The sequence below is a fragment of the Prorops nasuta genome, unplaced genomic scaffold, assembly GCF_024137725.1.
Source record: "Prorops nasuta isolate Cenicafe-Biocafe unplaced genomic scaffold, Cenicafe_Pnas_1.2 PNAS00027, whole genome shotgun sequence".
Taxonomy (NCBI): domain Eukaryota; kingdom Metazoa; phylum Arthropoda; class Insecta; order Hymenoptera; family Bethylidae; genus Prorops; species Prorops nasuta.
In genome coordinates this window covers 1,948,594-1,970,864 of record NW_027116824.1, presented here as the reverse complement: position 1 = coordinate 1,970,864, position 22,271 = coordinate 1,948,594, and the positions used below count along the sequence as shown (strand labels likewise).

At 32.4% G+C, this 22,271-nt stretch overlaps 5 protein-coding genes across 6 annotated transcripts in view; 2 read left to right on the top strand and 3 right to left on the bottom strand.

Annotated features, from left to right (window-relative positions):
• LOC136782572 (uncharacterized) overlaps positions 1-6,535 on the bottom strand; it is a 34,492-nt gene extending 27,957 nt beyond the window's left edge. Inside the window, exons 1-8 of the mRNA XM_066742081.1 lie at positions 6,228-6,535; positions 4,118-5,005; positions 2,954-3,210; positions 2,498-2,885; positions 1,922-2,174; positions 1,638-1,829; positions 864-1,548; positions 693-792 (exon numbers count right to left, since the gene is read on the bottom strand). Of these exons, the coding sequence (XP_066598178.1) occupies positions 693-792; positions 864-1,548; positions 1,638-1,829; positions 1,922-2,174; positions 2,498-2,885; positions 2,954-3,210; positions 4,118-4,898 (2,656 nt within the window). The 5' untranslated portion in view covers positions 4,899-5,005; positions 6,228-6,535. The remainder of the gene's footprint in view (positions 1-692; positions 793-863; positions 1,549-1,637; positions 1,830-1,921; positions 2,175-2,497; positions 2,886-2,953; positions 3,211-4,117; positions 5,006-6,227) is intronic.
• Positions 6,536-7,406: 871 nt separating this feature from the next.
• atms (RNA polymerase II-associated factor 1-like protein antimeros) lies at positions 7,407-10,017 on the top strand. Its single transcript, XM_066741927.1, has 8 exons — positions 7,407-7,808; positions 7,894-7,986; positions 8,056-8,380; positions 8,465-8,608; positions 8,687-8,790; positions 8,873-9,089; positions 9,171-9,414; positions 9,495-10,017. The coding sequence occupies exons 1-8, from the start codon at positions 7,735-7,737 to the stop codon at positions 9,941-9,943; spliced, it is 1,650 nt and encodes a 549-aa protein (XP_066598024.1). The 5' UTR covers positions 7,407-7,734; the 3' UTR covers positions 9,944-10,017.
• A 184-nt stretch (positions 10,018-10,201) lies between these two features.
• Positions 10,202-13,738, top strand: Sec8 (Secretory 8). Of its 2 annotated transcripts, XM_066741981.1 has the most exons (4): positions 10,202-10,454; positions 10,572-10,733; positions 10,809-10,978; positions 13,503-13,738. In XM_066741981.1, exons 1-4 carry the CDS (start codon positions 10,359-10,361, stop codon positions 13,510-13,512), a joined length of 438 nt encoding a protein of 145 aa, XP_066598078.1. In that variant the 5' UTR covers positions 10,202-10,358; the 3' UTR covers positions 13,513-13,738. The 2 variants fall into 2 exon arrangements, 1 of the variants encoding a protein (XP_066598078.1); XR_010824129.1 differs by lacking the exons at positions 10,202-10,454; positions 10,572-10,733; positions 10,809-10,978 and adding an exon at positions 13,063-13,271.
• LOC136782509 (trans-1,2-dihydrobenzene-1,2-diol dehydrogenase-like) lies at positions 10,966-12,603 on the bottom strand. Its single transcript, XM_066741980.1, has 5 exons — positions 12,447-12,603; positions 12,143-12,344; positions 11,773-12,064; positions 11,309-11,706; positions 10,966-11,240 (listed from the first exon to the last, which is right to left on the bottom strand). The coding sequence occupies exons 2-5, from the start codon at positions 12,342-12,344 to the stop codon at positions 11,131-11,133; spliced, it is 1,002 nt and encodes a 333-aa protein (XP_066598077.1). The 5' UTR covers positions 12,447-12,603; the 3' UTR covers positions 10,966-11,130.
• A 116-nt stretch (positions 13,739-13,854) lies between the features above and the next one.
• mahj (LisH and WD40 domain-containing protein mahjong) lies at positions 13,855-22,123 on the bottom strand. The gene is made up of 16 exons (XM_066741978.1): positions 22,044-22,123; positions 21,247-21,520; positions 19,809-21,161; positions 19,518-19,727; positions 19,264-19,430; positions 18,234-18,474; positions 17,436-17,558; positions 17,058-17,357; positions 16,778-16,969; positions 16,441-16,688; positions 16,104-16,367; positions 15,843-16,032; positions 15,482-15,775; positions 14,989-15,397; positions 14,673-14,909; positions 13,855-14,586 (listed from the first exon to the last, which is right to left on the bottom strand). The coding sequence occupies exons 2-16, from the start codon at positions 21,505-21,507 to the stop codon at positions 14,375-14,377; spliced, it is 4,701 nt and encodes a 1,566-aa protein (XP_066598075.1). The 5' UTR covers positions 21,508-21,520; positions 22,044-22,123; the 3' UTR covers positions 13,855-14,374.
• Between the last annotated feature and the right edge of the window lie 148 nt (positions 22,124-22,271).

The window sequence follows — 22,271 nt, the reverse complement described above, 5'->3', positions numbered from 1 at the left end:
AAAAATGGTGAGTTTAATTTTCGTATTTTAATAAAAAATATTGTGAAAAGTTTAAAGCAAATAATTAAGCATTCTAACGTCACTCTTTTGTATAATCAATTCTTTACATTATTTATAGATACTTAATTGAATCAAAGTGATAAGAACATATATGTTAAAATAAGAACGCGTAGTAAAAAATATAATTTATGAAATCAGACTGAAATTTATTTTAAAGTTAGGATAACTGAACTTGTTGTATAAAATGCGGTAGTGCCTCCTCTACGGTCACATGCGTATGTATATATGTAGTTGCCATCGAGACACTACCATGTCTCTTGGTGCCCCAGATTTATTCATCCACCAAGAATGACACAAATCTATGCGCAAAATATTAGAAGTTAAAAACCGTGCATTCGAAGTTATCCCTTTCCTCGCTTGTTAGTCCTTACTTTATTTACATTCGTGAATTTGGTCAATCATTAAAAATACTTAAAGTAATGATTCAAAGTATTCTGCAATGAAACAAAATGGACGAGATATTTTTCATGAAAAGAGGATAATGGGAGACAAAGATAGCCTTTTGTAACGAGTAATTTTATGTGATAAATTATTACGTTAATTTATGTTTAAAGCAAGACTTAGCTAGCTAAAAAACTAGAAATTTATTGATGCTAGTTCTAATGTTATGTTGGTGAAAAAACTTAACTTACCTTGATCTTTTTCAGGAATTTTTGTTAGAGCTGCTTTTTTTTCCGGAGCTTTAGGGGAGCAGTTTTTTCGAACAGGTTTAACAGTAATTGGTGGTGGAACCTTTTGAATAGACATACAAGTGTTAAATTCAAATAGTAAAGCAGAAGTAATATATTTAAGCAGTGACTTACCACTTTCTCGGATCTTTCACCAGAAGGCAATCTTGCGATAGCTGCATCAGGACTATCTTCTGGTGGCGGCGGCTGGACAATCCAATTATATTCACGTTTCTCTACAGGTAAGCCCCACCTCTCATATTCTAAGCTTTGAGTTCTCAGCGTTTCGTAACAGTCTAAGCAAACTACAGCAAAATCACCGTTTTCCAATAGCAAACTTTTTTCTTGCTGTCGATGATATCGTAAAAATGGGAAATCTTTGACAGGTAGAGCTCGAACCCGTTTTCGATAAGTTGTTATTCCACAGACATAACAGCAATAATCGTGTGTATTATATTGCCTGTCAGCAGCATTAACTTGTTGACCGTCTGGCAAAGATTCGTATCGACGCCACTGTGCAAGTAGAGAGTGATAACAAAACGTGCACACAAGAGCAGATCCACCTTCTCTAAGCTGCTCGGCATTCGGTGGAGACTGATGTCGTAAAAGTTCGGGGAAAAATGGGGCATTCCGACCTTGTGGACGACCGTATAGCACTCTCGCGAGTGTCAAGTCGCTATGTAGCCCGCACAAAAAGCAATAAATGGAACTGCTTGATGTACCTGGATTACTAATGAATGTTCTATCGGAACTAGAGCTTGGTGGAGTGGCAATAGACCTATTAACATCACCGTTTGGATGTGGACTAGGAATATCATACCTAAAAATAATTTATATTCAAAAATTAATCTTGTTTATAAAAATATGTACAAAGCAAAGCATATTTAAACGAATAAAAATAAAATTTACCTCCGACGCTCTAAGGGAACTCTTTCGGCATCCATGCTTTCCCATTGTTGTGCAAGATGACTAACGCAATGACTACAAGCCAATACTCTTCCATGACTGTCCATACAAGCGTTCTCGGATGTTCGAGCCATTCCTCTTAAGCAAGGAAAATGCATAGCATGTGAATTCATTCCCTCTGGACTCGTAGATAGCCTAGATCAATTAAGTACATAAAAATTAAAAAAGAATTACTGAACTATAAATTTTGTTTTCGTCGTAACTATTTGAGACCAAAGCTATCGTACCATTCCATATTTGTACGAGGGTATAATCTCTCACAAATATAGCACCTGTAATTTTGACCAAGTGCAATGGTACCATTTTCAGAAGGTCCATTGCTGGGTGAATTACGTTGCCCCGACGTAGGAGCTTTAACAGTGGCACTACGATGCTTATTACCAACAGCAGTTGATTTATTTAAATCATATGGCTTGAAGCGAATATCACTACCAGCAGAGTTTGCTGGAGATTTTGCTACAGCTGGTCGAGGCGAAGGACCTAAGAATAATATCTCTAATATGATATACTATTTATTTTCAGGCTGATCCATCACGAAACTTCTACTCACGTTATTACTTTATTTATAAATTAAACAAAAATTGTTCAAATAAGTGAGTTACACATTTTTGAGTAAAAATAAAAAATTATTTTAATGTCTCCCGCTCCCTTTAATTAATATATTTAATTCGACAATTTATTCTTAATTTATATAAAAATAGTAAATTCATGGGTAGATATTTTTCGACGGATTGCGCTATTTATACTAGCTGTACATCTTAATAATACAACTTCTCAATCTTTTTAGTCTAATCAAATCATACCTTGCTGACGAAAATCGGCATTCTGTCCAATAGGCTGACTTTCATGATTTTCACCACCAAATACTTGTTGCTTCTGCGGAATTGCTTTATAACATATGGAGCAAACTTGCACCATTCCCTGAGGACTGATAGGACTAGCTCCTGGAGGAGGTCTCAATGAACAAATAAACGGAAAGTACGCCTCCTTCTCGGGATTAGGACAACAATATAGCAGTCTAATACTGGATGAAGGATACTCGAGAGCGCAAGTGTAACAGATAAACGTTGTTGTATCCATCGCTGGTGCTTGTCTTTTTCTAAGTGTATAATTTCTATCACCATGTGCTACGCCTTGTCGTGTATACGCTTTCCATTGAAGCAACAAATGATTTTGGCATGCCAAACAAGCCTTAAAAATAAAAACAAGTTTCATAAAATTGATGCAATTTATTTTCTTAGATTATTTGATTTCCTTACCTGTACACGACCTGCACTATCCATTGGTCTACTTCTGCTAGGTCTGGGATGAAGCATAAGGGATGGAAAGAATGGTGGGGGACTGGAAGAAGGATGTGGTGAAGTTGGCAGTGGCTTTGCTGCAATATGACTGAGAGATCCCCTCTTGAATTCATCCCCGCATACATAACAGACTTCAGTGACTGAATTCTTATCAGGCATGGATAAATCCAAAATATCAGTACCAGTACTAGATGATGAGCCACTCCCATAAATAGCTGTAAGACACACGTAAGGATTACCTACAAATGAGTAGTTAATGGAAAACAATTACTTTAATGACTGTCATAAATATTACTATTGGCCATACACAAGACTCTCTTTGAGTTTCTGTTCCTTTATAATTATAAATTTGCCTTTACCTATTAGTACACCTTTGTGTCTCACAAACTGTGAAACAAACAATCTACATACAATATACTTTATTCACTTTTTTACCATAAGAAGAATATTAAAAAAATAGATTTCTTTTAGTTTTAAAAAGATCAAGCTGTATATATACCAGGAGCTTCTACCTCTCAGTACTGTAATATTTTATCCAAGTAACAGTATTGTCTGGATTGCAAGCATATATAAGACAAAGAACAATTGATCGAAATACTGCTCTCTCATACAGCAAATTTTTTTATAACAGCCTCAAACAAATCTCCAATTTGATATATTTAAATGCAGCATTGATTGCCGTATGTTAATTATGGATTTATCTAAATTTATTTTGGCACAGGAGCCTACATGACCTTAGTTTTATGCAAAAATAACATCTTAAATTATATGTAAAATCCTATTTAATTCAGCTTTACTTTATAAAAGATTTTATAACTCTATCATTATTTAGAAAACATTAACCATAACTACAAAAATAAACTTAATATTAAAAATATTCATTGATTATCAGTCTTGTTAATAAGAATAAATGTCTTATTCAAATCTCTCATATTTTTTGTGAAAAAACAATGTTTAGTTGAAACATGCTATATGATTTATTTATCAGTGTTAAACTATTTTATATGTATAGTGAAACTACCACTGATTAATTAACTCCTAAATTGAAATTATTAACTTTAAAAGAAAAATAATTTAAATCTGAAATAATACAGACATTAAAAAAGGTAAATTAGACTTTACCTGGAGCCTGTGGTGGTAAGGCAGGTTGAGGTGGAGAATTACGAGGAGCATGTCTTAAATCCAATGCAGCTTCGTTAGATATTCTAGAATCCTCAATAGGTTGCCGAGGACTCTGTAGTTTCTGATGAGGCGATTGTAACCTTTGATGAGGTGATTCCATTGTAAGCCTTAATTGCTCAATATGTCTTGGTGTTTCTGCTGTGTTAGAATGAGGTCTTGGCAGTTCAACAGAATTTGAAGGCGGCCTAGTTTGTTCTACTCTAGATGAAGGGGAGTTTGGTGTAAGGCGTGGTGACATTCCAACAGGCCGATTTTCTTGCCTTAGTTGTTGAGGCTGGTCATTTGTCAAGCCTAATATCTGTGCAGCATATTCACCTTGCAATGCCATCTCAGCTCCAGTGAATGGGCCTCCATCACATCTTTTTAACCAATAAATTCGTTGGCTATGTGGCCTAGCATCTTGTTCATAACTTTCCCATTGCTGCAGCAATAGAGCATAGCAAAGACTACAAGCCTTAACAGCTCCGCTTCTAGCATCATCTCCATGATAACCTGCTGGAGATTCATGAGACTCAAGAAATGGAAAATATGGCTCATTTATGGGGCCACCAATGCTTGGTTTAACTCTAAGCCAATATTGCTCACTATGGCCTACAGTTCCACAAACAAAGCATATTTTAGTTCCCCCACTATCTTCAGTAGAAGCAAGTGGCTGTGAATTTGTATATGATTGCCCATCACATCCCGGCTCATTTTTCACATACAGTTTGCTTTCCATCATGTCAGGAAACCATTGGGTCTTCTCAAAGTCTTATTCCTTTTTTGTTTGACACGTGAATTTAATTAGAGATTACTATGGCTTATACAATTCTTAATACTTTTATATATCTGAAAAGGAAAAACACAATATTAATAAAATTAGAAAACAAATCAGTATCAATAAGTATCTCTTAATAAAGCATTGATAAACTAATTGAATTACTCTCAAATTAAAAGCTTGTTAAGAACTCTATTAAAAGCAGCCTTATTGCATGCAAATGAGTTTATTTGGGTGCAGCTGTGGCCTCATTTTCTTATAAATGATCATAAAGCATATTTTTTTACTATGTAAAAAATAAATTAAACTTTTAATATAACAAAAAAGAAATAGAAAGACTGATCTACTCTAGTAGGATAGGTAAATTAAAGGAAAAATGAATAAAATTAATAAACTAATTCCATTAAAAAAAAATAGAGAGTTTGGTTAATTATTACATTTTCATATCATAATAAATGCTTTAACTTCTATCCATACAGCATATTTTGAGATCTTGTAAGGTATGATGTGAAATTCAAGATACACATTTGAGCTTCTATGGAAGAATTGAATTACAAATCCTAAACATCTCTAATTATAAACTTTGGTAAGTTGAAACTTAATAAGATCTAAAGCATTCTTATTTCTTTGGTAATTCACCTTATTAAGATTCAACTGTACTGCTAAAGTGCAGTTTATAAATGGCACTCATGAAAACTTGCTTAGTATATTAATTGTTAACTTTTCATCAATACCACCTAAATATTATTCTAGATATATTAGTTAAAATATGATTATAAGTATCCTGAAATATTATAGATTTAACAATTGTAGAAGAAAATCTAATTATAATAAAAATTTGTAATACTGAACCATTGTATCTTGTTTCACTGAAGGGTGCAAATTTATAATATTTACAAGAAGGCGTTTATTTGGTAAAGGTGAAAATATGAGCTAAAAGCTATTCTTGGCAAATGCAAATTAAAATATGTATTTTTTTTCACAATAACCAGAAAAACTTGATCTCCTAACGATCGCTGGTATAATGGAGGTTCATTTTAAGATGTCTATTCGTGAATTACGATTTCGGTGATCACGAATGAGTTTAAAGAAAGCGGTAAGAGGTCATAGGTTAAAGCAGCATACTACGAGGTCGAGGTTATCTTAGGGTTAAAAGCATTAGGGTAAACGTGAGAAATGGAACTTGCAGATCGCACCCAAGAAAAATCCACATATTGCCTTTGACTACCGAAATACGCGCCTACACGATACGTTGATTTTCGCAGAATGCATTTATTTTCATGGAAAACTTACGTTTTCACTGTTAAGGTGACGTGACCAAAACATCACTACTTTGTCGTGGTAAGTTCAATTGGTATTACTTATCGCTTAAGAGCAGCGGAATTCCCTTATCTTCGATTCTAGTCTCTGCCATACGTGCTTAAACACCACAGGAAGCTACAAAGTGTCACCTTTGATACAACAATGTGTGTCGTTACACTCATATTTACATCTAATGTGTACAGTCCGGAGTAGCTCGAATATATATTACTGTCGTGTTAATTAAAATTATAGTAAAAAGGCTTGTGCGACTAATAAAAGTACATTTTCTTAGAGTACTATACCGCGACTTTGGTTCACTTCACCGCCATGATGCAAAATTGCAATCCGTTTCCCATGATGCCACGCAGCTTCGTCATATGACAGTGCCGCTCTATTCACCAATCAGGTTTCTCTGCGCAACCGATTGACTCCTAACTCCAACTCCTATAAGTCGCCGCTGTTTTTATTCCGCGTAATTCAAATATGGCTATAATTTATCTTAGAAACTACAAACAAACGTTTCGCATCCTTTGTCTTTTATAAGCAAATCTCCTTGCCTTTTTCCCTAATTCGTATATACATATAATTAAATCGTACTTTGTTAATAATAAATAAATCACTTGTAAACACAAATTGTATGCATTAAAATAACACACAAATGATAAACACAATAATTATATAATATACATTACGGATATAATTTTCATTTTAGGATTTTGAAAAAATCAATTTTTCCTACGCTGTTTTAACATTACTGTTGCAAGTGTCTATATTAAAATATGTAACTTAATTTTTACATGAAAACTGAAAATAATAATTCATAATTGTTTTTGCCGATTTTTGAAATGTTTTAAAGTTAATGTAAAAATTGAGTCCTGAAGAAGTTTTATAGAATATTGTATCATTCGCTGCTTCCTTTTATCAATATTATTTTAAACCATGCATTTTCTACCGATAAAATCAATAAAAGACCTCAAAAATAAAGAAAATATTAATAAATATACTTTACAAAATTTATTCACCACTTCAATAGGTTTAAGAATGTTAGGATTATAGGAGTAGCATATGTATAACTAGTAGCATTCTCCTCCCACCCACTAGTCCCATCCGGTCCCACTCCCACTACTCCCACTGTCAACGGCAACCCTGTCCCTAACGTCCCTAACCCTCTACCGACGGCGACTACCCGGACTACCATCTCTCAACCTCAGCATATTCAAGTAGTGCGTGGAATCTTTACATAGTTTACATCATAGTGGCATCACTGGCATCACTTAATTGGTGTTGGATTTCGATAGTTGGATACTTTTGGATCTTTCTCTCTCCCTCTAGTTGAGTGGGTGCCATTTTGAGAATTATTTTTATGTGTACTATATTATGCATGTGTTTGTCTATATGCATATGTGTATGCTGGACAGCCTGTCAGTGCGCTGTGATATGGTGATGGAGGGCGGTAGTTATTTTACTATATCAAATCATTTTTAATAAAGCTTTAATAATGGCTCCTACAATTCAAACAAATGGAAATCAATCAGATAGGGATAAACGTGGCGTAAGGCCAACCGAAAAAAGGTAAATAAAAAGATTATACACACCTAACCTAATTTCTGCAATGTGCAGTTTTCCAGTATTTAAGTTAGTAATTACTTATTTTCAGATCTGAGCTAATATGCAGAGTTAAATATTGTAACACTCTACCAGATATACCATTTGATCCAAAATTCATAGCATATCCATTTGAATCTACTAGGTAAGTTTTAAGCCTCAATGGCTATAATTTACTTTTCTGAAAAATCTATAAAATAAATAATCTTTTTAGATTTATTCAATATAATCCAACATCTTTGGAAAGAAATTATAAATATGATGTATTAACTGAACATGATTTGGGAGTAGAAATTGATTTGATCAACAAAGATACATATGCATGTGACCTAAATGCTCAGCTGGATCCAGCTGATGAAAAGTTACTTGAGGAGGATGTTCTTACTCCACAGGACTCAAAAAGATCTCGCCATCATGCTAGAAGTGTTTCTTGGCTTAGACGTACAGAATATATTTCTACAGAACAGACTAGATTTCAGCCGCAAACTGTGGATAAGGTTGAAGCTAAAGTTGGTTTCAGTATTAAGAAGAACTTTAAGGTAAGTAATATATAATTTGGTTGAAAATTGGTCAAACAAATGAATTAATGGATACTAAGTTATATAAGGAAATACCTATTTTAGGAAGAAACATTATATATGGATCGTGATAGCCAAATAAAGGCAATTGAAAAAACATTTGAGGATAATAAAAAAGATATTACAAAGCATTACAGCAAACCTAATGTAGTACCTGTTGAAGTTTTACCAGTTTATCCTGACTTCAAGGTAATTCTTTTTGCTTTCTTTATTTTTATAAGCAAAATCGTTTTTTTTTTTTTTTTAATCAAATAATATTGTTTTTAGCTTTGGAAATACCCATGTGCACAAGTAATATTTGACTCGGATCCTGCACCAGCAGGACGCTCAGTACCAGCCCAAATAGAGGAAATGTCACAGGCTATGATTAGGTAGATTTAATTAATAGTTGAGCTGTAGGAAAATTAATATTTTAATTTGAACATAATATACTCTAAAAACTTAATTTTTTAGAGGAGTTATGGATGAAAGTGGGGAGCAGTTTGTTGCTTACTTTTTGCCATTGGAAGAAACATTAGAAAAGCGGCGGCGAGACTTTACTGCAGGAATTTTTTATGCGGATGACGAAGAATATGAGTATAAAATGGCAAGAGAATATAATTGGAATGTAAAAAGTAAAGCATCAAAAGGATATGAAGAAAATTACTTCCTTGTTATGCGTCAAGATGGAGTATGTATTATGTACATGATAGGGAAATAGTAATATTAACAGTATAAAAATAAATTAGTTACATAATGTTTAAACTTTTAGGTCTATTATAATGAACTGGAGACTCGAGTACGACTTAGTAAACGTCGTCAGAAAGCAGGGCAACAACCGAACAATACACGGCTTATAGTTAGGCATCGACCGCTTAACGCCAACGAATATAGATTACAAAGATACAGGGAGAAGCAGCTTGAACCTCCTGGTGAAGAAGATGAAGATGAAGAAGAGGATGAAGAAGAAGAAGAAGAAGAAACTCAGCAAGAAGCTGAAAAAGCAGATGAAAAAGGTTTCAATCAATTAATGATATTTTCATGTTTTAATTTATTATTCGATTTTATTGTTTTTATGTTGCCAACCTATTTTCAGCTGGATCAGAAAATGAAGCTGAATCTCGGCCATCTTCCAGAGCTTCCTCACATGCTTCCAGTAGAAAATCTGGTTCCAGGTCAAAATCTAAATCCAAATCTCGATCAAGATCTAGATCTAGATCTCGCTCAGCGTCACACTCTCCATCTAGATCTCCTGATAAATCTCGTAGCAAATCGCATAGTAAATCAAGATCCAGATCTGGCAGCCCACAATCGAGAAATTCCTCTAAATCCCGTTCACGTTCAAAATCACTCTCACGATCTAGATCAGCTTCTCCTGTCAAATCACCGTCTAGGTCAAGATCTAGGTCAAAATCTAGATCTAAGTCAAAATCTCGCTCTCGTTCCGCTAGTCCTAGTGGAAGCGGAAGTGGAAGTGGAAGCGGTAGTGGTAGTGGAAGTGGCAGTGGTAGCGGAAGTGGCGACAGCGGTTCTGAAAGTGAATAATATCTGTAAATTACATGTAGCTTTAGTTTATATTGAAATTTATAATTATTATCAATAAAATGACGTATGCCCACTTTAAATTAGTCTTAAGTCTTGATATAAATTTTAATGACAATTTGTTTAATTAAGAATACCCTATACTCTTTCCAGTCACTCAATGTAGACACTAGTCCAGGCGGGGAAAAATCCATGGGGAGGTATGGTTCTTAAACCCATCAAAAAAATCTTGCAGGCCATTTAGTGGCGGTCATTGTACTATACATATGTATAAATTTGACGTTGCTTGTGACTGTGCCACTGAACATTGTTGTTTTTAGGATAACCTTAAAATCATAACCTGAACAATGTCAAAATAGTGCAAAATGCAGAATCTGTGAAAGAGAGAAGGAGCCTTTTATTTTTTCCATTAAGTCTTATGTTTATAGTCTTACAATTATTAGAAGTTGATAAAAGAATGAATGCAACGCCTCCTATTAAACCTCCGAGAGGAATAAAATCAGCTAAAGAAACAGTGCGTGTTATTTTTTGTTATTGCTACAAAAAAATATTTGAATTATATGTTAATGTTTTGTATTAATTAAATTTATCTTTAGCCTAAAATCTTTTGTATAATTTCATATTATTTTAGAGTGGACTTTTAATATCAGTAATTAGAGCACTTTCTGCTAGTGAAACTAATGAACAAAGGGAAGTAGAAAAAGCTAAGCTTGAAAAGGAATATAAACGCAGTGATTTACGATTAGATGAATTAGTATCTTATCATGATCAAGATCTTACTGAGGTCATGCATGTAAGTTTTGTCTTTATGTTAAGATATATCATCTATACAAATAGCTAATATAAAACCATTATTACATCCTCTTAGATATTCAGTACACTCTCTGGAAGAGTTACTGCAGCCAGAGAAAAGATTCATGAAGTGAAAGAAAACTTAAATGCATGCAAACAGTTGCTTAGATGTAAACATGAAGAATTGATGAAATTATGGCTTGAAGGAATAGAACATAAACATACACTTGAGCTCTTAAATAATCTGTGAGTATGCTTTATATTAATCAACTATTTATTTGTAGATATATTGTTTAATAGATAACAAATGGTGCTAAATGGCAATATTTTTCAAAAAAGATAATACAGTTATAGAAATAATTTTTATATTTGTGATATCATTCTTTGCTGCTACATCTTTAATATTTATCCTCTGGATATTCAACTCCTAACTGTTTACGAAGCTCATCTTCTAATTTGGCAATTAATAAAGAAGTTTCATGTGACACTTTTGGACTTTCAAGTAGACCTTTAAGAAATGAAGAATTAAACAAAACTTATTTATTAATAACATTCAAAAGAGGAATGTTAAAATACCTTTCCTAATACAAGCACGAACTTCACTGGCTTCATAACATAATCCAGCACTATTTACAAAATTCATAGACAGTCCAGGTTTTGGAAGTGGTTTATTAATGGTACCACTTGGTAGTTCTACTTTTGGAGGACACCAGAAAAGTGGTACTTTGATTATTCCTTTAGTTCCTATCACTATTGCTTCATTAGGAAGATTAACCAAAGAATGAGTCAGCACAGTAGCAGTTCGGTTTCCTTTAAATAAAAGAGTAGCAGAAGTAGATACATCTACTCCATCATTGTTAACAAAGCCTGTTGCTTTAATCTTCTCAGGTTCTTCATTACCAAAAACCAAGAGCAAAAATTGTAAACAGTATACACCAAGATCTAAAATTGTACCACCTCCTAATTTTTTCTGACTAAAAATTAAATAATTAATGTTTGATTCATAGAATTATAGTTTAAATTAATTAATCATTACATACTTAAGTCTTTGGACTTCAGTCATAGCAAATCCAAATGAGGCTATTACTTGATGAACATCTCCAATATTGCCAGACTCAATTTCTCTCTTAATAATATCATATGTCGGAAAGCATCTGCTCCATATAGCTTCCATCAAAAATAATTTTTTCTCTTTTGCTATTTTTATCAATTCACTAGTTTGTTTGTAATTCATAGTCATCGGTTTTTCACAAAGAACATGTTTTCCACTATTTAACATCATTTTTACAACTTCAAAATGCTGTGGATTTAAATTTCCAATATAAACAATCTCTGAAAACAATAAAACATAAATGGTAAGAAATTGTTCATTATAATTGAATATTTTAAATGTCATAATATAAAGCTTACCAATATCTTTGTCCTTGGCTAATTTGGTATATTGGTCATACGCTCGTTTTATCTTATGAAGTTTAGCAAATTCTTCTGATCTTGCCAGTTGCTGAGCTGCTACAGCTATTACTTCATGTTCTTCTTTAGGTAATATATGTACAGCAGTCACAAAATCATGTGAGATTTTTCCTGCTCCTACAATACCCCATTGCAAAGTCATCTAACAAGAAAATAGATAATGAGAAATAAATATTATGATTCTTTATAACAATATCATTTATTTGTTACTGAACAAAAATTAAATCAGAAAAAAAGAACCTACTTTAAAATAAGAAAAAAAGGTTTCTTATTTGTTTAAATTCTGTTCCTTGTGAGCAAGATATGGTATAAGAGTTTCTACTGATAATGTTTAAAGCTACACTTATATAAAGTATTTTATCTTTCTCTCTCTCTCAGATATCCATATCTTTAAAACCAATTAAATTTTTAAAAGTAAATACAATAAGAGTAATTTAGAAACTTTAAATTTTTATTTGAATCCTTCCATTATGTAATTGGAAATAATAAACAAAATTAAATTTTTAATCTAGTTTTATTTATAAATTATGAACTAAAGTAATAACAAAATAAATCAAAAGAAAATGTAGAAAGTAATTAAAATGGAAAATGGAAAATGAGAAAGTTTAATTTAAGAACACATCAATTGATATGGCTTTGGGTAGGGATGAAGAGATGGGAGCCAGTGATGCCAGAATTGGCTTTTTTGCAGCCAAACAGCCGAGTGGAGAGGGATACATGCACGAACTACAAGCCCACATCTACATGAGATAAGTGATTGTGTTTTAACTGCAAAAGAGCCAACTCTGGCAACATTGGTGGAATCCGGGAGGAGAAGGAGCCTGGAGCATGCGTAAAACAATAGTTTAATACGATAGTCAATTTGCGACCGTAGTTACGGATAATACATTTTGTTAAAAAAATATTTGCTACAACGTGAAGGGCGAAAAAATCAGAAACTAGAATGTTCGTAACACGAAATGTAATTAAGAAAACTACACTTGTAGGGAAAAATATGCTTGCCCTACAAGTTAGGCATAACAACGGTAGTAGTATTTGGGCTTACCCAAGAGAAAGAGTTTCATTTCCCGTAAGTAACCTAAAAGCTAGTAAAATTATGTAATAAAAAATTTATTTTTTTTTTCTAAACTTTATAAAATATCTCATTATCTGTTTATTAACTACTGACTTATGATTCTTTTACCAAACTAAATTGTTCAGATAATTATATAATTTATCTGTTAGCACCTATGGTAGATTAGGATTTTTTTTGTATAATGACATTTAAAATAAATAATAATTAATATTTGTTATATTGCAGGAAAAAGTAGTACATGCAATATTTATAACTGTTGGAATTTTGGCTACTCCTACTTATGTTTTGTGTAATTTGAAGCATTACTCACCACCACCAACTGAAGATGAATAAAGCTTATACCAATGAAAAATCAGTATAAGTTTATAGAAAAATACATACAATTTTTGTTAGAATAAATAAAGTTAAAGAAAAAATATGTAATACTATCTCTTCTATCCAATAAATCTGTGTGAAAATAATTGTTTTTTTAGCAGAATCTATGTGTAATTTAGTTTCCAACATAGTAAGAACTAATTTTTGAAAGATGTTGGTAAATATTTACGAAGGTATTTAATTACATATTCATCTTTATATATATTGTAAATAATTTTTTATTTAAACATACATTATGAGTTAAGAAACCAAACAAAAGCAAAGTTAAAAATTATAATATGAAGATGTGTTCTACTTAAAGCACATTTTGTTAAAATGATTAAATATTACAAATATATAATTTTTAAGTAAGTTTTCCACAGAACTTATTTCAAAATCGCATTGTTCAGTGAAAGAACTACCTTTTTGGAATACTAGGAATAAGACAGTAGCCATACTAGCATATGATCAACAATTAAAATACATACAATTCTTTTATTTGTTCTTACTTATATATATGTATATATATCTCCAAATCGCTGTTGTAAATTAACATAAATTTGTTTCTACATAACGCTTGTATAAGACTTTAACATGAAAAAAGCATTTTCTTGTCTTTATATAATACGTCGTTACAGTAGCGATTGAGATAAGATGACGAATGCTTCATTTTTCATCGATAAATTCTAGATGAACTTGTTGTTTTTTTGTAAAAACCCGTACATTTATAATGTAAGCTACTCTTATGAAAATAAGATTTCAATGTCTTCCAAATCTGAAAGTGAGGGATCAGAATAATCATATGGAGTAACACTAACATCGCTGATATCATCATCATTGAAGTCGTCTCCATCTACACCATCATCATCATCATCATCATCATCGTTGTCATCATGACCATTTTGGTCATTATCTCCTTCATTATCCTCAGCTGCAGCATCAGCGGTATCACCATCTAAGGATTTACACCACCATTTATAATAAAAATTTTGAAATTAATTAATTAATCATATGTATGTATATATTAAAACTATTCGATACCATCAGCGTTATTATCGTCAGATCCAGAGTTCGACCCATCATCACTTGCATCCAAATCTTCCTCATCATCATCTTCTTCAGCTTCATCTTCATCATCCCTTTTGCGACCTACATCGTATAATCTCACGCAAGATTCTTGTATACTATCAAAATCTCCTTGGTTTTCTACAATTGCGATTTGCGTATCAAATTTATTACAAGCAAGATCATAAATTCCTCTTTTCACATCGAAGGTCGCTAAAATTGTATTTATCGTTTAAATTATTAAGCTATTCATTAATTTAAACTTCCTTAAATGTGTATAATATCTTATTACCAATATTATTATAATCTAATGCATCCAGTGTTTTGAAAGACGTAATATAATGAGATCCATCATCGCTTTCCTGATCCAGCGGGACAGCATAAATTATATTGTTAATAGGTGAGAAAATAACTTCCATCTGATCCAGAGTCGGTACCGTTTTTAATAAGTGAAAAGTTCGCAGGTCCCAAACTTCCGTATTTGATACGACTTCCGTACCATTTGGATGGAAAACTCCATTTAAAGTCTGATTGAGCTTGTCGAACTTGTGAACTTCTTTTCCTGAATTTACATCCCATAATATACCATCGCTAAGTACTAGCTCATCGTTCATACTAAAAGTAGCGCGGTTTTTCGTATATTGATTGGAAATTGAAGGTGTGAGAGTTGTTAACAATGTTCCAGTTGGTATATCATAAATCTGCAAAATAAAATTATTTATTGATAAAGAGCCAAATAGCTTAAGAGAAATCTACAAACATTAATTAATGATATAATAACTTACAGTGGCACTTTCATTTTGAGTACCAATTATTCTATCTTGCAATTTACCAAATTCAACATAATCTTCATTTTCTAAAGGCAATCTCATATCAAAGAAAGGTCCTATACTCCAGAGAGCAGACATTGGGGTTCTCCAAGAAGTTGATGTTAAAAGCAATGTTCCCTTCTGATTACATTCCATGTGATGCAAATAAGATTCATGGCACTGATAAGTAGCCTCTTCCATTCCAGTATGAGTATTAAACATTTTCACATCGCCAGCATATGTACCCAATAAGAGGTATTGTTGGCAATGCTGAAATTCAAATCAGTTAAACAACAAAAATAATGTAGTGGGTTAAGTAATTTGTTTTATTACGTACTGAAAACGTGCAACAGGTGAAGGAGCCATCCACATCTGTCGGACGGAAAGTTTTAATTGGGCAAAAACGACTATAAATATATCTCCTATCTAATCTTCGTCCATCCATTCCTAATGATCTTCTCGATAATCTTACAGTTAAATTTGTAGGTATAGAATTCTTTGTACATGGATCTGGACACTTATGAGGCCTTTTTTGCACAAAATGTAAGTTTAAAAAAAATGGAAAATATTGACGGATTTATAATATTATTATACTTACTCAAAAAGATTAAACTGTGGACATGTTACCATAGGATTTTTACAGAGAGCATGTTGATTGGTTAGGTATTCAGTTATGATAGAATCGAGAGTAATTGTGGATAAATTTGAAGTAGCTACTCCTCCAGAAGACTGCGTACCCCCAGACCCTCCAGGATCCCTTGAAATTTGTTTCTGCAATGATCTACAACTCATTTGCTGCAACGTTGTTTGGCAATTTGTTGAAAAATTTGACGTAGGTGTCTTATCTAATTGACTTGATTTTCTGTATAAAAGGAAAAGAAAAAATTCAATAAAAATTTGCAAATTCAAACTATTTTTATAAAAAAATAATATACTTTTGATTGATCTGTAGTTTAATTGGCTGATTCATAGTGTTAGCATTAGCATTAAGGCAGTCTCCCAGCTTCAGTCGGATATTATTGGTACTATTTGATAAAGCTGGGCCAGAACCAGAACCGGAATGTGAAATAAACCTAGGCGAAGAAGTTGGTGTGGTATTATTTCTACAAACACTTTCTCTTTGATTGCACCTGTTCGTATTATATAAATTAACTGGAGCTCCAGGTGAAAAGCCATTTCTTATCTATTAACAAAAGCAATTGATTATTTATTTAATACAATTAACAGTACTCACTCCTGTTATTATTTTCAGTTATTTTAATATGAACTTACGGATGGCGCTGGGCTTCTGTACGTGAACGGTTGATATGTTATTAGAGGCTTCATAACTGCAGAATCCAAATTAGCCTCTCTGTGTAATGTCGCTGCTGTTTCAGTCATTCCCTTTGAAACTAAATGTTGATAAATTAATTGATTTAGCTGTTGTTCATTATATTGTATTCTAGTTTGAGCTACAACGTTTGCCTGTAAATGAAGATTATTACGATTAAAAATATTACATTAAATAAGTGATTTATATGATAAAGTGTTAGTTATAAAAATTTGATTTTACTCTGTGCAAGCTAACTAAAGAAATTTCATATTCAGCTCCGGTAGGTTTAGCTTTACCGGAAACTCTCTCCATTAATTCCAAAGCATATTTTTGAAACATTACGTGTTCTTGTCTTTTTTCTTGTAAAATAGGATCTTTCATCAATGATTGGATTTGACCATCAGTAAACATAGGGAGTTTACTGATTATTTGTCGGACTTTTTCGCTGCGAGCAAGTCCGGCTAAAGCGCGACAAGCTAAAGCTCTTATACTGTCAGCATCAGTTATAGGCGTTTTCACCATCATTAATTGTAATAAGATCTATAAGAAAAAAAGTATACATAATTATTCAGTTTTTATAAATTAACCAAGCTGATTAAAACAAAACAATATACTTACCATAATTCCATTATTCGATCGAACACTTTCCCATACTTTTTCAATCAACTCTTCACTACTTTGAAGACAGGCTTTTTTCTTAGCTGATCCTGTTATTGAATACCGTGCCACGTTGCCTCCAACCTATATACAATAATAAACCAATACATAACGTGTATCAAAAAGATCCTTACATTTCTATATTTTGAAAACTTAGCGTTTAAAAAAAATTGTCTAGATAAATAAATGTAATTTTTAAAAAACTTCATAAATTGCAACTTTGATCTAATTTTTAGTGGAATATTGGCACGTAAAGGTCACAAGGAGTATTTTAAATGAAATATTTTTTAAAGCATATTATTGTAGCACATCGCTATCGACGTTTTCGTTTCGGCGTACTTTCTGCACTTTTCACTGTGTGTAAACATATAGAAAAAATAAATATTAATATACCAAAAATGTAAAAAGTTTAACTAAAACGATTCTACTCAATCAGTTCCTAAATATACAGCTTTAAATTGGTTAATAGATGTCAATTTACTGAAATAATTTTGTGATTTAGTTAGAAATAAGCTACATGACTATACAAGAGAAGATACATCATTGCAAAATAAAAAATTAAGGTAACCTGTGAGTGTTTTACAACAAACATCTTAAAGACAAATCAATGAAACACGAGAGAGCTTTCTAAAAGTACTAAATTTATATTCAAAACAGGATCTCTAAACTTTTCAATTTTTATAATATATCTTTTCGGGACTTTTTGGAATTTGCTCTGTATATTTAACACACACACTAAAATTATGTTATGATTAATACCCTGTTTATTGGCGCACAGACACAATTAATAACTGCCCTGAGAGCTGCCCTTTGAACATCAGCATCTGCTATAATTTCACATTCGGCAGCTGCCAGTAAAAGATTAATTGCCATTGTCATTGACATATCTGGCATGTCGAGTCTTTCACAAAGCAATAACATTACTTTTGGAACTACTGAACAAATTGCTATTACATCCAAACAGGAACGAACAGTTTCTGCACTTGATGAAGCATTAATTCTGTAAAAATTGATGTTATAATTACGCATGAAACATTTTATAAACAGATATAGGGTCCGGAAAAGTATTCGAGTCGGTCAAATAGCTCAAAAACTATGCATTTAGAAACAAAAGGGCTGTAAGTGACTTGTACAGATCTCGATCCCAAAAAATTAAAGATCGCGATTAGAAAGAAATATGCTATTGGTCAAGCAAGACTCTCTCTCTTTAAATGATGATCATTAGTTTGCGTTGCCGGATAATGTGACGGATTTGTAAAATGTGCTTTTCAGATGGCGTTTTTGGATTAACATTGATTGGACACTGAAAGATCATTTGGACATTAACTTAAGTTTTTTAAATAGGAATCCCCATTTTGATTATCTACTTCTGCAAATTATTTCACGAATTTTCTAAAATATTTTATCTGCATGTGTCATTTAATCAAGGCATCTTTCAATTTGAAATTTTACAGATTTTGCTGAACTATTTGTGCGACCGTTAGTATAATCATACGGATTTTACCAGCTACTTCTAGTTTTACAATCAAATGCTTCATGAATGATTTAATAAAATTATAAACTCATAAAGTATTTTGGGAAACTCTTGATATAGATTATAATAATATGTAATAAAATATAGGAGGCTCCTTTTGAAAAATTCAAGGTGAGCTTCATTATGACATTCAACACCCATCCTTAAGGTTAATCCAAAAACATCTGAAAGATTCCTAAAATGCATATTTAGCGAGATATTTCACTGTCCCGAGACTTTTGTCGAATTTTAAATATATAATTATAATATACCTACCTTGCACTGTAATTCCATTCACGAGCAAAAGCTATGATTTGCAATAAAAGAGTTATTCCTCCTAGCCTATGAAGTTCTTCAACTGGTGCCCAAACAGTTCTTATTGACATTAATTCTTGTAGAATCTCAACTTTGGCTTGAACCTCTTCAGTGCTCAATTTACAGGCCTATATGATAAATAAAATATTTATAAATAAATTAAAAAAATTTTAATAATTTACAATAGCAGCCCAAGACGCTGATATGAGACTAACCTTATAAGGTGGTAATGAAGGTTGCCACGTATCTTTTTCTGCTCTTACATTCTCAGCTCTTTGGAGTTGCTCGGTTTTTAAATGTAAATGTGCTTCCATATAACGCTTTAAAGCCACAGCTACATGTCTTACAATTTGTCTGGAAGCACATTCCTCGTCATCGTTTAAGGCAGGTTCCTCTTCGATATTTAGAATAGGTAAAGTTGATATCTGAAAAAATTGATAAATATTAAACCAGCATTTTTAAAATACATTAATCACTTCACAATCAATGAACACTTTAGTACTTACAACATTGAACAATTTTCTTAGACCATCTTGGACATCAAATTCTTCTAAAATGGCTTTAAATGGAAAAGAAAAGCCAAAGAACATGGTTGCGTGACATCTTCCCGAGTCGTGACTTCTTTCAAGAAGCCATAAGGCGTAAGTTACTAAATCAGATATTATATGTTTTGGTAATAAACAAACTCTTTCCATAGCATCCTCGCAATACGCAAGGTAATATAGACAAATAGAAACACCAGTTGCGGCTATACTAGGCCTAGGTACATCCAACAACCTCTGCAAGCCACCCATATTTAAAAATTCAATAGAAAATTTTTTATGACAAAGCAAGGATGCCAGGTATTTCAAAGTTTCAAAAGCTAATCTACTTTCCTTATTTTCGCGAACATTAATATATTTAAGTATTAAATCCAAGGCATTTTGCTCGAAAACGTGTCCCAGGAATTCTTGATACTCCCCCATTGGTGTTAAATATCTCAATATGAGCATCTGACGTGTTGCTAAAGTAGGTGGATGTATTTGAACATTTCCAATAACATAAGACTCTAATTCAGCCCAGGATGAATTAGAGTTTCCTTCCAACAATGACGAAGACATCATATTATTTTGGGAAAGAGTTTTCGAAAGATTGGCTTTGGCGCTCGTACTAAAATTACGCGTAGGTATAGAATTTTTAGATGGAGTTATTTGATTAGAGCTATTAACCGTTTTGGGAATAGACAATGGTGGAGACATAATTTCGGGATATGAGCTTTCATTATTTTTTATTGGAGTATTAGGCTCTGTATCTGAATCAATTTTTATCTTTTTACTCAATGGTATATCTTCAGTATTTTGACCAAAATCCTCTTCATCTGAATAGAATAATTCTTTAAGAGGGCTCTTCAATAATCCATTTTCTTTTTTTTTGTCTCTGGCTTTTCTTTTTCCAGGGATAATTTTATTATCATTTTCACCACAGTTGCTTCTGCTCTGTCCAAAATGTGCAAATGGACGACAATTGGCAACTGCTTGTCGATCTTCATGTGCTTTTTCTTGTAACTTATGCAACCTCTTTAGCATCAAAGGAACCATTTTACCATTTTGTTCTCTAAAGCCAGTGGCTATGTCTTGCACTTCCATAGCAGCAGCTAAAAGACCAGTAGCATAGCTTTGTAAGGGTTCTACACTTTTCTCTGCCCATGAGAATAACCTGTGAATAAGACCATCCATATCAGGTTGAAATACAGCTGAAGTTTCTAAGCCTGGGAGTATATCCAGCATTAAACGGCAAGCAGCAATGTTTAACTTTCTAACATCTCTTCCTGCTATTCCTGCTCTAGACCAATAAGTGTCCCTCAGGTAATCATTTATTAGCTACAAAAAGACAAAACTTAGACTAAAAATAAAAAATTATATCTAATCTAATACATAGCGAAAAAAAGATCTTTTATCCTCATACCTTTGTCATAAAATTATCTTTCCTAAACAGTACTTTTAGAACATGACCAAAATTACATTCTGGATCACTTCTAGAGGGATGTCTCTCATCAAATGGGTCTGGATCCATTTTTAGATAATTCTCAGTTTCTAATTCTATGATTTCAGCCAGTCTTGTCAGAGTAGGAATAGGATCATAAGTTGGTAAATTGTGTTCCTCCTCCCATTGTCTTAGAATCTGCGCTACATCTGTTATGTCCGCAAGTGATTCAACAGTTGCCATGGCTTATATCTATCTACAAATAAAAAACTAACATAATAATGAAAATTGGTTTTATCTTCCTTCATTAACATTTACTAAGTATTACAACTTAAAAAATAGTACTATATAGGGATAATAATAATATAATGAAAAAGACAATAATTGCATAGCTTTATAAGTCAAGTAATTAAATTGAGTTATAATTACTTATTAATGCAATGTCTTAACCTTATTTTTAGGAAAATAAAGTACTATTAAGGATGTATACTAGGTATGACGATATGTTTCACAGACGGAACAACGTTACTAAATTGTCTTTGTAATCTAGCGAATATAATAAAAAAACATTTTAAAGTAAATGAAATTCAATATTATAAGAAAGCAATCTTTTGTTGTAAGACTGTATGTCGCGCGTGTTCCGTATAGGTTATAGCCGACACAATAGTATCGAAACACTGATATGACAGCTTCTTTAATTATTTTGTTTAAGCTAAATGATCTATTGTTCATTATGCGGATATTGTTAAATAGTGTTAAATAAAAATTAAAACCCTCACAATCAAATTATATCCAGTAGTTTATATTACAACTGAACAGGTTTATTAAACTATCAATACGAAATGCAACTTACTTAAAAACAATAATGGTAACCCCGTTAATTTGACGATCCCTATATCCCTATCATACATATGGCTTAAGTTAGCAGGGTAATATAGGGAATTTCCATTGAAACTGATTTTTTTATCTCCCAAGGTCATTCAGGTTGGCAAGGTCGCTTTTTGAAT

Bases quoted from the DNA above. Each gene is read 5' to 3' on its own strand.
- mahj (XM_066741978.1), bottom strand. From the start codon at position 21,507: ATGGCAACTGTTGAATCACTTGCGGACATAACAGATGTAGCGCAGATT. The intron at 15,776-15,842 runs GTACGTAATAAA...TTTGAATTTCAG, and splicing joins TCACCTGTTGCACGTTTTCA to CATTGCCAACAATACCTCTT. The intron at 15,398-15,481 runs GTAAGTTATTAT...TTTATTTTGCAG, and splicing joins CTCAAAATGAAAGTGCCACT to ATTTATGATATACCAACTGG.
- LOC136782509 (XM_066741980.1), bottom strand. From the start codon at position 12,344: ATGACTTTGCAATGGGGTATTGTAGGAGCAGGAAAAATCTCACATGAT. The intron at 11,707-11,772 runs GTATGTAATGAT...TTTAATTTTTAG, and splicing joins ACTGAAGTCCAAAGACTTAA to TCAGAAAAAATTAGGAGGTG. The intron at 11,241-11,308 runs GTATTTTAACAT...CATTTCTTAAAG, and splicing joins TCGTGCTTGTATTAGGAAAG to GTCTACTTGAAAGTCCAAAA.
- Sec8 (XM_066741981.1), top strand. From the start codon at position 10,359: ATGTTTATAGTCTTACAATTATTAGAAGTTGATAAAAGAATGAATGCA. The intron at 10,455-10,571 runs GTGCGTGTTATT...ATATTATTTTAG, and splicing joins TAAAATCAGCTAAAGAAACA to AGTGGACTTTTAATATCAGT. The intron at 10,734-10,808 runs GTAAGTTTTGTC...ACATCCTCTTAG, and splicing joins ATCTTACTGAGGTCATGCAT to ATATTCAGTACACTCTCTGG.
- atms (XM_066741927.1), top strand. From the start codon at position 7,735: ATGGCTCCTACAATTCAAACAAATGGAAATCAATCAGATAGGGATAAA. The intron at 8,791-8,872 runs GTAGATTTAATT...TTAATTTTTTAG, and splicing joins ATGTCACAGGCTATGATTAG to AGGAGTTATGGATGAAAGTG. The intron at 9,090-9,170 runs GTATGTATTATG...TTAAACTTTTAG, and splicing joins TTGTTATGCGTCAAGATGGA to GTCTATTATAATGAACTGGA.